Source organism: Chiloscyllium punctatum, chromosome 19, assembly GCF_047496795.1.
Source record: "Chiloscyllium punctatum isolate Juve2018m chromosome 19, sChiPun1.3, whole genome shotgun sequence".
NCBI classification, from domain to species: Eukaryota; Metazoa; Chordata; class Chondrichthyes; order Orectolobiformes; family Hemiscylliidae; genus Chiloscyllium; species Chiloscyllium punctatum.
In genome coordinates, this window is record NC_092757.1 from 89,891,801 (window position 1) to 89,904,024 (window position 12,224).

At 40.7% G+C, this 12,224-nt stretch overlaps 1 protein-coding gene across 3 annotated transcripts in view; it reads left to right on the forward strand.

Annotated features, from left to right (window-relative positions):
- brip1 (BRCA1 interacting helicase 1) overlaps window positions 1-12,224 on the forward strand; it is a 229,580-nt gene that overhangs the window by 10,702 nt on the left and 206,654 nt on the right. For all 3 annotated transcript variants that reach the window (XM_072590032.1, XM_072590033.1, XM_072590034.1), the window contains exons 5-6: window positions 4,951-5,081; window positions 5,770-5,913. In XM_072590032.1, the coding sequence (XP_072446133.1) occupies window positions 4,951-5,081; window positions 5,770-5,913 (275 nt within the window). The remainder of the gene's footprint in view (window positions 1-4,950; window positions 5,082-5,769; window positions 5,914-12,224) is intronic.

Here is a 12,224-nt window from a genome sequence, read left to right on the forward strand (position 1 = left end):
GAACAAAGAAAGGAGAAACTTCTTCAGCCAGAGAATGGTGAATGGAATTCATTGCTACAGAAGACTGAGGAGGTCAGGTCATTGAGTATATTTAAGACTGAGATAGATAAGTTGTTGAGTATCAAAGGTTACAGGGAGAAGACAGGAAAATGGGGTTGAGAAATTTATCAGCCATGATTGAATGTTGGAGCAGACCTGATGGCCTCAATGGACTAATTTCTATTCCTATGTCTCGTGTGGGGTACCTTTTTTAGTCATTTTGATGATATGTTATTTTTAAATTAGACCTGGTGCTTTTTTTTTTGTTGATCTTGTGATGAGGTGTTCATTATGGCAATCTTAAATCAGCATTTATTTCCTTTCTTAAGCATTTGTGAAAGGTTCAGGTATTAAAAATTAGGTGGGAACAGAAAATTGATAATCCAGTTTTGCCACTATCAAAACGTAATGCCGAGCTAGATCGAAAAATATTTCAGAACAGAAGTTGTTTAATTAAGTAAATAGTTTTGGAGTTATTGGTATGTTTGGTGTTCCTGACTTAATTACATAGATTAACAGAAATGATAGAATGTTAAGAAGCTGGAAGTAAATAAATAATATTGGAGGACCACAAATCAAAAGAAAAATATGAAGAATTAAGTAAATAATATCATAGAAATGTAATAACAAATCATATTAGTCAGGAATTAAATTAATTTTAAGCTTAAGAGTTAAATAAACAACAGAGCCACAGTAGTAACTATGGTGTGGCACAGTTTTGTTTCATTTTTCATGGAATGTGAACTTTTCTGGTGAGGACAGCATTTATTACCCACCCCTAATTGCCCTTGAAGAGGTGGTAGCAAGTTGCTTTCCTGAACTGCTGTCTTCCTTTAAGTCAAAAACAGAAACAGCTGGAGAAATTCAGCATGTCTGACAACATCTGTGTAAAGAAAGAAATGTCAATGTTTCGGGTCAAGTGACCATTCAGAACAATTAATAACAGAACCGGCTGGGCTTTTACTTACAGAATCCATGAATTAATATACAATCGGTGTCACAAATTAAATAAAATGAATTAAATGATAGCTGTGACTAGAGTTAACTGAGTCTTATGAATAAAATAAAACTATGAATTAAATGAAAAACATGCAAATGTTTTTGGGTGGCTGAGGACTAGAGAGGATAGAAGTGCAACAATAGAATCTTTGAAATTTACAGTACAAAATAAGCTTATTTGGCTTTGATGTATGGGTTGTCCGTGTTGGATGGAATGGTGGCTCATTGACTCACGGCACAAGGCTCCCAGGTTCAATTCCACCCTTGGGCAACTGTATGGAGTTTGCACATTTTTCCCGTGTCTGTTCTGGTTTCCTCCCACAGTCCAAAGATACGCAGGTTAGGTGGATTGGCCATGCTAAATTGCCCGTGGTATCTGGGGATGTGCAGGCCAGGTGGGTTATCCATTGGAAATGCTGCCATACAGGGATAGGGTGGATCTGGTGGATGCTCTTCGGAAGTTGGGTGTGCACTCAATGGGCCAAATGGCCTGCTTCCACACTCTGGGGATTCTATGAAAGAGAGCTATCCAGCTGAATCCCCTTGCCAGCTCTGGATCTGTGGCCAACTAAGCTATAGGAACATAGGAATGTCAGTTCAAGTACATATTCAGGCTATTTTGAAAATGTTTGTTTATGATAATTTACACTGGAATTGCTTTAAATAAGGATATATAATATGTGTATGTTAAATGATGATGTACTGGGGAATCAACAATATAAAAACTAGCTTTGATTGAAGGTAAAATGACAAATTAGTTAAGGCTGACTTGTGCCGCAGTGACATCCAGTAGTATCATACCTGAAATTATAGCGTGACAGTGTACAATCTTTTTCCGTTGTTGTTTAAAATTTCAATAAAGAATATTAATAAATATCTAATATGTACATTGTGTCATGGAAAGTAAGCTGATGGAGAAAAAAGGTGCACATCATATGTGATATTTTCATATACAGAGGAACCTTGATTATCCAAACGAGATGGAAGGGCACTATTCGTTCAGATAATCGATTATTCGGTTAATCGATTTAGTGCATTTCCTTTGGGGCTCGGAGTTTTCCGTGAAGTCTGCTCCCCATTCAGGAGACACACAGCACACCATGCGCAAGCTCCCAACCCCGTCCAACACCGCCTGCTCCTCGTCTGCCCCTCAATCCCATCCAACACCACCCGCCCCCAACCCTGTCCAACACGCCCCGTCTGACCCCCAACCCTGTCCAACACTGCCTCCCCCATCCAATACCATCCCCCAACCACAACCCCGCCCAACACTGCCCCCACCCCCTCTCCGGGGTAGCCGGACTGGACACCAACAACAAGACTTATGCTGCTGCTGCCTTTTGGGGAGGCGGTGAGCGCGCGTGCGTGTACACACACTCTCACACTCTCTCTTACTGCAACTTTTTGACAGGTTGCACGTCTGCCCTGTACAGGACAATGTTGGAGAGATTATCTGGGGAAGGGGGGATTAAGGGTAAACCCCTGTGTAGAACTTCTGGAAAATTGTCTGGGGAGCGAGAGGGCGGGAGGTCAGTTATTTGGAGACGGTGCCTGAGCTCCCATCGATGTCCAGGAGTTCTCTCGGCAGCATTTCAATAAGCTGAGTTTACTTTTAATCACCGTAAACAAAAGACGTGATCAGTGTCGGAAACACGTCTTTGATGGAATGTTTCTATCGGGACCTCGAGATCTCCTTCGGATAATCCAATATTTGGATTATCGAGGTTCCTCTGTATTAATGGTAGATCTATGATGTTATGCATGTTTATTCAGGATAATTCTTGATGAAGGGCACATGCCCGAAATGTTGATTATCCTTCTTCTTGGCAGCCTCACCTGCTGCGCTTTTCCAGCGCCACACTTTTCGACTCTTATTCAGGACCAGTTGGGGCAGATAGGTCAGAACCAAAAAAAAGAGAATAAATATTTTAAGGCACACATGAGGCTGAGCAGTAGATGTCAGTGTAATAGGAACTGCTAAGAGACAATGGGCAACAAGGGCTTTATGAGGAAAGGGGAGGTCACACCTAAAATATTTTTCAGTATTGCTGAAAATGACACATTTTATTAAAACTTTTCATCTTGCACTCATTAGGACAATTCAGAAGATTGCCTATTCAAAGGGGAAACTAAAATTTATATCGCATGAGGCTGGAGTAGTAGTTAGTTTACAAGTGGACTCTGGTAGAAGAATTACCATGGGTAATGAACTGATTTATGATTGACAGTTATCAGCTATGGAGAAGGGCTTTTGCCCGAAACGTCGATTTCGCTGCTCGTTGGATGCTGCCTGAACTGCTGTGCTCTTCCAGCACCACTAATCCACTATTTGCTTTCCAGCATCTGCAGTCATTGTTTTTACCTCAGTTATCAGCTATGCTTTGTTTAGGGTTTCAACCAAGCAGATTAATTCTGACTGGTCAGGGCAATGTTTTGAAAAATGAACCAACCAATGTCTATAGTAATGATGCCAATCAGCTAGATCTCATAGATTGGACCAGATTAACAGCCCCAATCAGGAAATTCTGGCTGACAGATAAGAGGGGTGTCAGTCCCCAGTGGAGGGCTGTCTATGCGGGAGTCCTCCCCCTTTCTCTCGGGGATCTGGCGTGGAGGGTGCTGCACTCAGCAGTCCCCTGCAACCGCAGATTGCGGTGGTTCACGGACTCCCAGCCCAACTGCTTGTTCTGTGGCGCTGTGGAGTCCGTGGACCACGTGTATATTGGGTGTGGGTGTTTGCACTCCCTTTTTGATTTTCTTAAAAACCTCCTCCTCTGCTTTTGGTTGCACTTCAGTCCCACGCTCCTGATCTTCGGGTACCCGGTACGGAGGAGGCAGGGCAGGTCCGAAGACCTCCTCGTGGGTCTGCTCCTGGGCCTGGCCAAACTGGCCATCAACAGGTCCAGGCAGCGGGCCATGGAGGGGGTCGTTAGGGCCGACTGCCTGCCTCTCTTCCACGGTTACGTTTGAGCCCGGGTGTCCTTGGAGAAGGAGCACGCGGTGTCCACCAACACCCTGGAGTTGTTCAGGGAGAGGTGGGCGCCGCAGGGAGTGAAGTGCATTATTTCCCCCTCCAACTCTATTTTGATTTAGTCTCTACCCTCCCCTTCACTGTTTGATCACACAGCATTGCCCTTTGTGAAGGGCACTGCTTGTCACTGGCCACTCGGGTGTTTCTTTTCTTCCTGCTGGTGGAAATTTGAATAAAGATTTGTGCACCTTGTGTCTTTCACTGTCTCACACAAAAAAGAGTGTCAGGCAATCTGACACTCTAAGAGCTAACTCTGAGGGAGCTGTGTTAGGGACTATCCATGTATAAATAAAGGGTGACTTGATGAAGGGATACCAACCACTGCAAAGTTATTACATGTGTCACCTATTTTATTGAGGTCCAAGAAAACTCCAGAAGCTTGACACTGTCCAGGACTTAGCAGCATGTTTGATTGCCACTCCATTCACTAACATTAACATTCATTCCCTTCACCGCGAATGCACAGTAGCAGAGGTGTGTACCATCTACATGATGCACTACCGTAACTCACCAAAGCTCCTCTGACAGCACCTTCCAAATGAATTACTGCTACCAACTAGAATGTCAAAGGCAACAGAAACACTGGACTCCTGCAAGGACCCTTCTGAACTATACACTATCTCGATTGGCAACTTTATTATCCTTTCTTTGCTGTCACTGGATCAACATTCTGCAATTATCTTTCTGACAGAACTGTGGATGCCCCTACACCCAAGTCACAGCTGTTCAAGGAAGCAGCTGACCACCAGCTTTTCCAGGGCAATTATGGATGGGTTAAATAAATGCTGGCTTTACCAGTATTGCACATATTTAGTGGAGTGATAAGAATTCGTACACCCTTTTAAAATTACAACGTGCGATGGATTTGTTTTATTTCACAGATGTTGCTCGTAGACCTAGGGTTACCTTAGCCTCCAAATTGCATGACATGATGAAAACACCTTTAAGTGAAGCTGATGATGATTTTCAAACAGAGAGGAAACGGATCCGTATGTCTTTAAATGACTCTCAGGTATTTTTTCAAAGTGTTACTTATAGGCCTGAAGTTTTAAGTGATCTAAGTATTGGCATTAATTACATTTTGCTAGTCAGTTTAACACTAGAGTTCCATTTTGGAATTTTATATTTGAATCAATTGCATGCATTGTTTTAAGATTAATGTGAATTAGAAAATTACTTAGTTTTGTAAGCCAGCTACATGGTGCTAGATCTTTTGTAGAAATATAATTAACTGTTGGAGCGAAAAAGATCTTCCTGGGTTTAATTCTATTGAGTGTGATTAGATTAAATTTAATGGAAAAGATAGCTAATGGGTTGAAATAAATCAAAGAAACTTCTAAGTTAAACATAAATGATTTGATAAATACAACATACAAGGAATTCAGAAATCATTTCACCCGATGGCATGGTCCATATTTACTGTGTGGAGTTATTTCCAATTACACAAGGGAAATTTAGGAAATTAACAAAAGATGAACATTGAGACAATGTTATTTATTATTACATCATAAGAATTAGGATTTTCAATGAGAAGATGAGACTGCATTCTTAAATATATGGCATGGTACAGGTGATCAGCAGTTTTTTGATCTTGATTTGATTTTCCTGTTGTTCTGGTACTATGTCTCCCATACTTATTTAGGACAGTAATAGAATTGCTCACCTATGATGTTTTATTCTTCTGTGATGTACTTTTTTAGACACGAAAGCGGAGATGTATTGATAAGGGAGTACATTTTATTGATGATAAAAGTACTTTGGATGAAGACAATATTGGATCAATGTCATGTAATGTGAATATCAATTCTGAGGCCCATCATGTTCCACCTGCCCAAGAATCATCAGTAAGTCTCCTGGTTGAATGTATTTGATGCCAATTTTCCTTTTTTCTGAAATGATGTATGGTTTGTGTCATCTTGCTAATTAATAAAAATTAATATATCATTCAATATCCAATTTTAATTATAATGTAAAAACGTTTTAACTTATGTGGAAAGACTGAATTTTAGACCTGCAGATCAAATAATCTGATTGAAAACTTTTATGTATTTAGCTGACTTCAGGGTAGCTATTTTATCAAAATAAGCCCTGGGTATGCTTTATACATTAATATGGTTTTTTATTTGTATTCTAAAGGAGTTTGTCTTTTATCTTTTATGTAATTGTGATAGGACTAATTTTTGAATTCATTTTGTATACCTTGTGTAGAAAGAGCAATTTTCATTTCAATCCTATGTGCACCAAATGTCAAAATGAAATGTGGGACTCCATTTTATAATTTTTTTGGTTCATGCAAATGCACACAAAATTAATTCAGGTTCAGAATATTGGGTAAAGATGTTCTTTTTTAGGTGGATTATATTTCCAATTGTAAAAAGCCCTTGAGGCTTGGACGTTGTGCTATTAACTTTTAGTGGGATATTATTGTGCTTTGAGCCGAAGAATGTTTGATATTGTTCTTAAAGAAATTCAAATGTAAATATAATAATTGTTGTTTTAAGTCTGTCCAAGAGAAAGGCTGTATTGGTGAGTACAGTGGGTTCTTTCATGATTATATGTTTTTGGAGAAATGTCTCTTGATTAAACTTAAAATATAAGCCATAGCTATTAATGTAACCTGGGACAGTGTTTGTAGAGGAATAAGACGGCGTTATTTTCTGGGTCTGTAGATTGTGAAGGAGCAAAACATGGCCTTTGCAGTGATATGTACTTCTTGTCAGATGTGGGAGTTTAAAGAGAGTTTTTAAGGGTTACTGTGGATTATATCTGCCAAAAATACTGTTGGGTGTGAGTCTTATCAGTTCGAGCGGATTGCTTGGAGAGACAAATAGAAGCGATGAGGAAGTTGAAACAGCAACAGAATGTGATGGATGGCAGTTACAGAAAGGGGGGGAGGGGATGTCTCAGATACAGTCACATAGATGGGTTAACTCCAGGAAGGGTAAGAGAGGTAGGCAGCTAGTGCAGGAGTCTTTTGTGGATATACCCATTTCAAAAGGTATGTTGTTTTGGAGAATGTAGGGGGTGATGGATTCTCAGGGGAACGTAGCACGAACAGCCAAGTTTCTGGTATTGAGACTGGCTCTAATGCAATGAGGGGTACGTCGGCTTCCAAGAGATCAATTGTGTTAGGGGATTCTGTAGTCAGAGATACAGACAGACGTTTCTGTGACCAGCAAAGAAAAAGCTGTTGTTTCCCTGGTGCCAGGATCAAGGATGTCTCAGAGAAGGTGCAAAATGTTCCCAAGGGGGAGAGGGGCCAGCAGGAGGTCATTTGTCCACATTGGAACCAACGATATAGGAAGGGAAAAGGTTGAAATTCTGAAGGGAGATTACAGAGAGTTGGGCAGAAATTTAAAAAGAAGGTCCTCAAGGGTAATAATATCTGGATTACTCCCAGTGCTACGAGCTAGTGAGGGCAGAATAGGAGGATAGAGCAGATGAATGCATGGCTGAGGATCTGGTGTTTGGGAGAAGGATTCACATTTTTGGAACATTGGAATCTCTTTTGGGGTAGAAGTGACCTGTACAAGAAGGATGGATTGCTGAGAATAGAAGTGAGTCAACCAGTCAGGGCAGGCAGGGACAAGGTAGGACTAATAAATTAAACTGCATTTATTTCTATGCAAGGGGCCTAAAAGGGAAGGCAGATGAACTCAGGGCATGGTCAGGAACATGGGACTGGAATATCAATTACAGAATAGCAATTACAGAAACATGGCTCAGGGATGGGCAGGACTGGCAGCTTAATGTTCCTGGATACAAATACTACAGGAAGGATAGAAAGGGAGGCAAGAGTGGTGGGCAGTGGCATTTTTGATAAGGGGGAGCATTGCAGCTGTGCTGAGGGAGGATATTCCCGGAAATATATCCAGGGAAGTTATTTGGGCGGAACTGAGTAATAAGAAAGGGATTGTATTATAGGCCCCCCCCCCCCCCAATCGTCAGAGGGAAATTGAGAAACAAACTTGTAAGGAGATCTCAGCTATCTGTAGGAATAATAGGGTAGTTATGGTAGGGGATTTTAACTTTCCAAACATCGACTGGGACTGCCATAGTTTTAAAGGTTTAGATGGAGAAGAATTTGTTAAGTGTGTACAAGACAAATTTCTGATTCAGTATGTGGATGTACCTACTAGAGAAGGTGCAAAACTTGACTTACTCTTGGGAAATAAGGCAGGCAGGTGACTGAGGTGTCAGTGGGGGAGCACTTTGGGGCCAGCGACCATAATTCTATTAGTTTTAAAATAGTGGTGGAAAAGGATAGACCACATCTAAAATTTGAAGTTCTAAATTGGAGAAAGGCCAATTTGGATGGTATAAAGCAAGAACTTTCGATTGGAGGCAGATGTTCGGAGGTAAAGGGATGGCTGGAAAATGGGAAGCCTTCAGAAATGAGATAATGAGAATCCAGAGAAAGTATATTCCTGTCAGGGTGAAAGGGAAGGCTGGTAGGTATAGGGAATGCTGGATGACTAAAGAAATTGCTGGTTTGATTAAGAAAAAGAAAGAACCATATGTCAGGTATAGACAGGATAGATCGAGTGAATCCTTAGAGTATAAAGGAAGTAGGAGTATGCTTAAGAGGGAAATCAAGAGGGCAAAATGGAAACAGGAGATAGCTTTGGCAAATAGAATTAAGGAGAATCCAAAAGGTTTTTACAAATATATTCAGGACAAAAAGGTAACTAGGGAGAGAATAGGGCCCCTCAAAGATCAGCAAGGCGGCCTTTGTGTGGAGCCACAGAAAATGGGGGAGATCCTAAATGAATATTTTGCATCAGTATTTACTGTGGAAAAGGTTATGGAAGATATAGACTGTAGGGAAATAGGTGGTGACATCTTGCAAAATATCCAGATTACAGAGGAGGAAGTGCTGGATGTCTTGCAACGGTTAAAGGTAGATAAATCCCCAGGACCTGATCAGATGTACTCGAGAACTCTGTGGGAAGCTAGAGAAGTGATTGCTGGGTCTCTTGCTGAGATATTTGTATCATCAATAGTCATAGGTGAGGTGCCGGAAGACTGGAGGTTGGCAAACGTGGTGCCACTGTTTAAGAAGGGCGGTAAAGACAAGCCAGGGAACTATAGACCAGTGAGCCTGACCTCAGTGGCAAGTTGTTGGAGGGAATCCTGAGAGACAGGATGTACACGTATTTGGAAAGGCAAGGACTGATTCGGGATAGTCAACATGGCTTTGTGTGTGAGAAATCATGTCTCACAAACTTGATTGAGTTTTTTGAGGAAGTAACAAAGAGGATTGATGAGGGCAGACCGGTAGATGTGAGAGGGGAAAGATATAAAAGGGACCTAAGGGGCAACTTTTTCACGCAAAGGGTTGTACGTGTATGGAATGAGTTCCCAGAGGATGTGGTGGAAGCTGGTACAATTGCAACATTAAAGAGGCACCTGGATGGGTATATGAATAGGAAGGGTTTGGAGGGATATGGGCCGGGTGCTGGAAGGTGGGATTAGATTGTGTTGGGATATCTGGTCGGCATTAACAGGTTGGACCAAAGGGTCTGTTTCCATGCTGTACATTTCTATGACTCTATTCCAGTTCTAAGTCTTTTTTTGAATCATATAAAGAAGTCAGTGGGAGTGAATAAAACAAATCAGATGTTGGGATATATTAAAATATTACATTGAATCAAGGTGGTGAGGTAATGCTGACACCTTATAAATCATTAGTGTAACCTCAATGGACGTACTATAAGCAATTCTGCTTGTCATAGTCCAAGGAAGCTATTTCACCTATTGAAAGAAAGGACAGGCAAAATGATTGAGGCATTGCATTATGAAGAACGACAATGTAAGTTGAGCCTAATTCATTGAATAAGAGAAGACTGAGAGGCGATTTTATTTTTTATTTTTGCTTGATTTTCTAAAGGGACTGGAAAATATTAGAAATATTTAGTTCATAATTCTCATGTTTTTGAAGTTAAAAGTTTTTAACTGCAGAAAAGTGGGGAACATGTGGTTAAATTGGTTATAATCCTAAAGTAAAGCTACTTGAAACAAGCTTTGAATTTATTCAACTTAAAAGGTTGGCATGATATTAATGTAAGAAATTATTGGTTGGTAAAGTCAGACAATGTGTGGACTTGCTGAATTAAGTAACTGGAGACATGACTTCACAAGTTATTCCAGTAAAGGAAAAGTTACTCATGTGGTTTCCGAAATAAGGAAAGCTTTGGAATTAATTAGTAGTTTATTTACATTTGAACCTGGGACAAACTGCATATGTCTTGTTGTTTTGGAGATGGGTAGAGCTCAGCAAGATGCTTTGTTATTTTTGATTTGATTTATTATTGTTACATGAACTGAGATACAGTGAAAGGTATTGGTTTATGTGCAATACAGGAAGATCATATCTTACATAAGTACAACAAGGTAATAGAATAGAATGCAGAATATAGTGTTATGGCTACAGAGAAGGTGCAGAGAAAGATCAACTCTAATGTATGAGACATATATTCAAAAGTCTGATAATAGCGAAAGGAGCTGTTCTTGAATCTGATAGTAAGTGGTTTCAACCTTTTGTGTCTTCTGCCTGAGGGAACAGGGTGGAAGAGAGTATTATCAGAGCGGGAGATGTCTGATTATGTTAGCTGCTTTCCAGAGGCAGCGGGAAGTATAGACAGACTAAATGGAAGGAAGACTGGTGTGTGTGATTGACCGGGCTGCATTCACAAGTCTCTGTAATGTCTTATGGTTTTGGGCAGAGCAATTGCCACACCAACCTGTGATGTTTTCTGTAGTGCATCTATAAAAATCAGTAGTGTCATTGTGGACATACCAAATTTCCTTAGCCTCCTGAGGAAGGAGAGGCATTGGTGTGCTTTCTTCTTGCTTTTGAGTTATCTCTCTGAATTCCAATATGATGCAGTTAGCAGGCAAGATTGGTTCATTTTGTTAAACAACTAAGAGATTGTGTCAGCTGTGAGTCTTGTTAGTTCCTATCTCCTTGGAAGTTGACAGATAAAAGTGCTACATGTGAGAGACTAATTGCAACCTGCTAATGGGAGTTGGTATTCAATAGAAAGCAAAGTTGTTAAGGAGGCAAATGACTGGAAGAATTGTTTAACTAGAAGCTCAAGGAAGAAATCTATCATAAGCTTCAATAAAATGCTATAAACATAATTGCAGTTGAAATTCTGGAAATAAGCAGCTTAGTTTTCATTTGAAACCACAGCTGCCAGCTGATAGAAACCAGAGGCGTTTTATGATCTCTTAAGCCACTGTACAGGAGTTGTATTTGGGTCTTTGCTCGAACTGTGGAGTTCAGAATCATGAAATCAGTGAAAAAAATTACTTTTTTATTCTTTCATGGGATGTGGGTGTCACTGGCATTTATTGTCTTTCCCTAAGTGCCCTTGAATTGAGCAGTGGGCTCAGTCACTTCAGATGCTATGGGTCTGGAGCCTCATGTCACCCAGAGCAGTTAAAGAAGGCAGATTTACTTTGCTAAAGTAGATGGGTTTTTACAATAATCCATAATCAGTGTTTTGGCAACATTATGGAGACTGTTTGTTTCTATCCAGGTCAGGAATTCTTCCTTTGAAAACCTTGGGCCAACTGTTTTTTGGATAAAGGATATTTTTTGTTCTTGAATACACTTGTTTTCCCTACACTGACCTGAACCGACGGCAAACTGAGTTTAGCTGCTTTGGAGGAAGGCTACACTTTTAGATGTGTTCAGGCTAAGCGAAGATTTTTTCCCAAGGTGCTCAGACTCAAGATGATTACAGATCTAGGGTGTAGGTTTGCTCGCAGAGCTGTAGGTTTGATATCCAGACGTTTCATTACCTGGCTAGGTAATATCATCAGTGGCGACCTCCTAGTGAAGCGAAGCTGTTGTCTCCTGCTTTCTAATTATATGTTTGTCCTGGATGGTGTTCCTGGGGTTTGTGGTGATGACATTTCCTGTTCGTTTTCTGAGGGGTTGATAGATGGTATCTAGATCTATGTGTTTGTTTATGGCGTTGTGGTTGGAGTGCCAGGCCTCTAGGAATTCTCTGGTATGTCTTTGCTTAGCCTGTCCCAGGATAGATGTGTTGTCCCAGTCAAAATGGTGGTTTTTTTCCTCCGTGTGTAGGGCTACGAGGGAGAGAGGGTCGTGTCTTTTTGTGGCTAGCTGGGGTATTCGTGTATC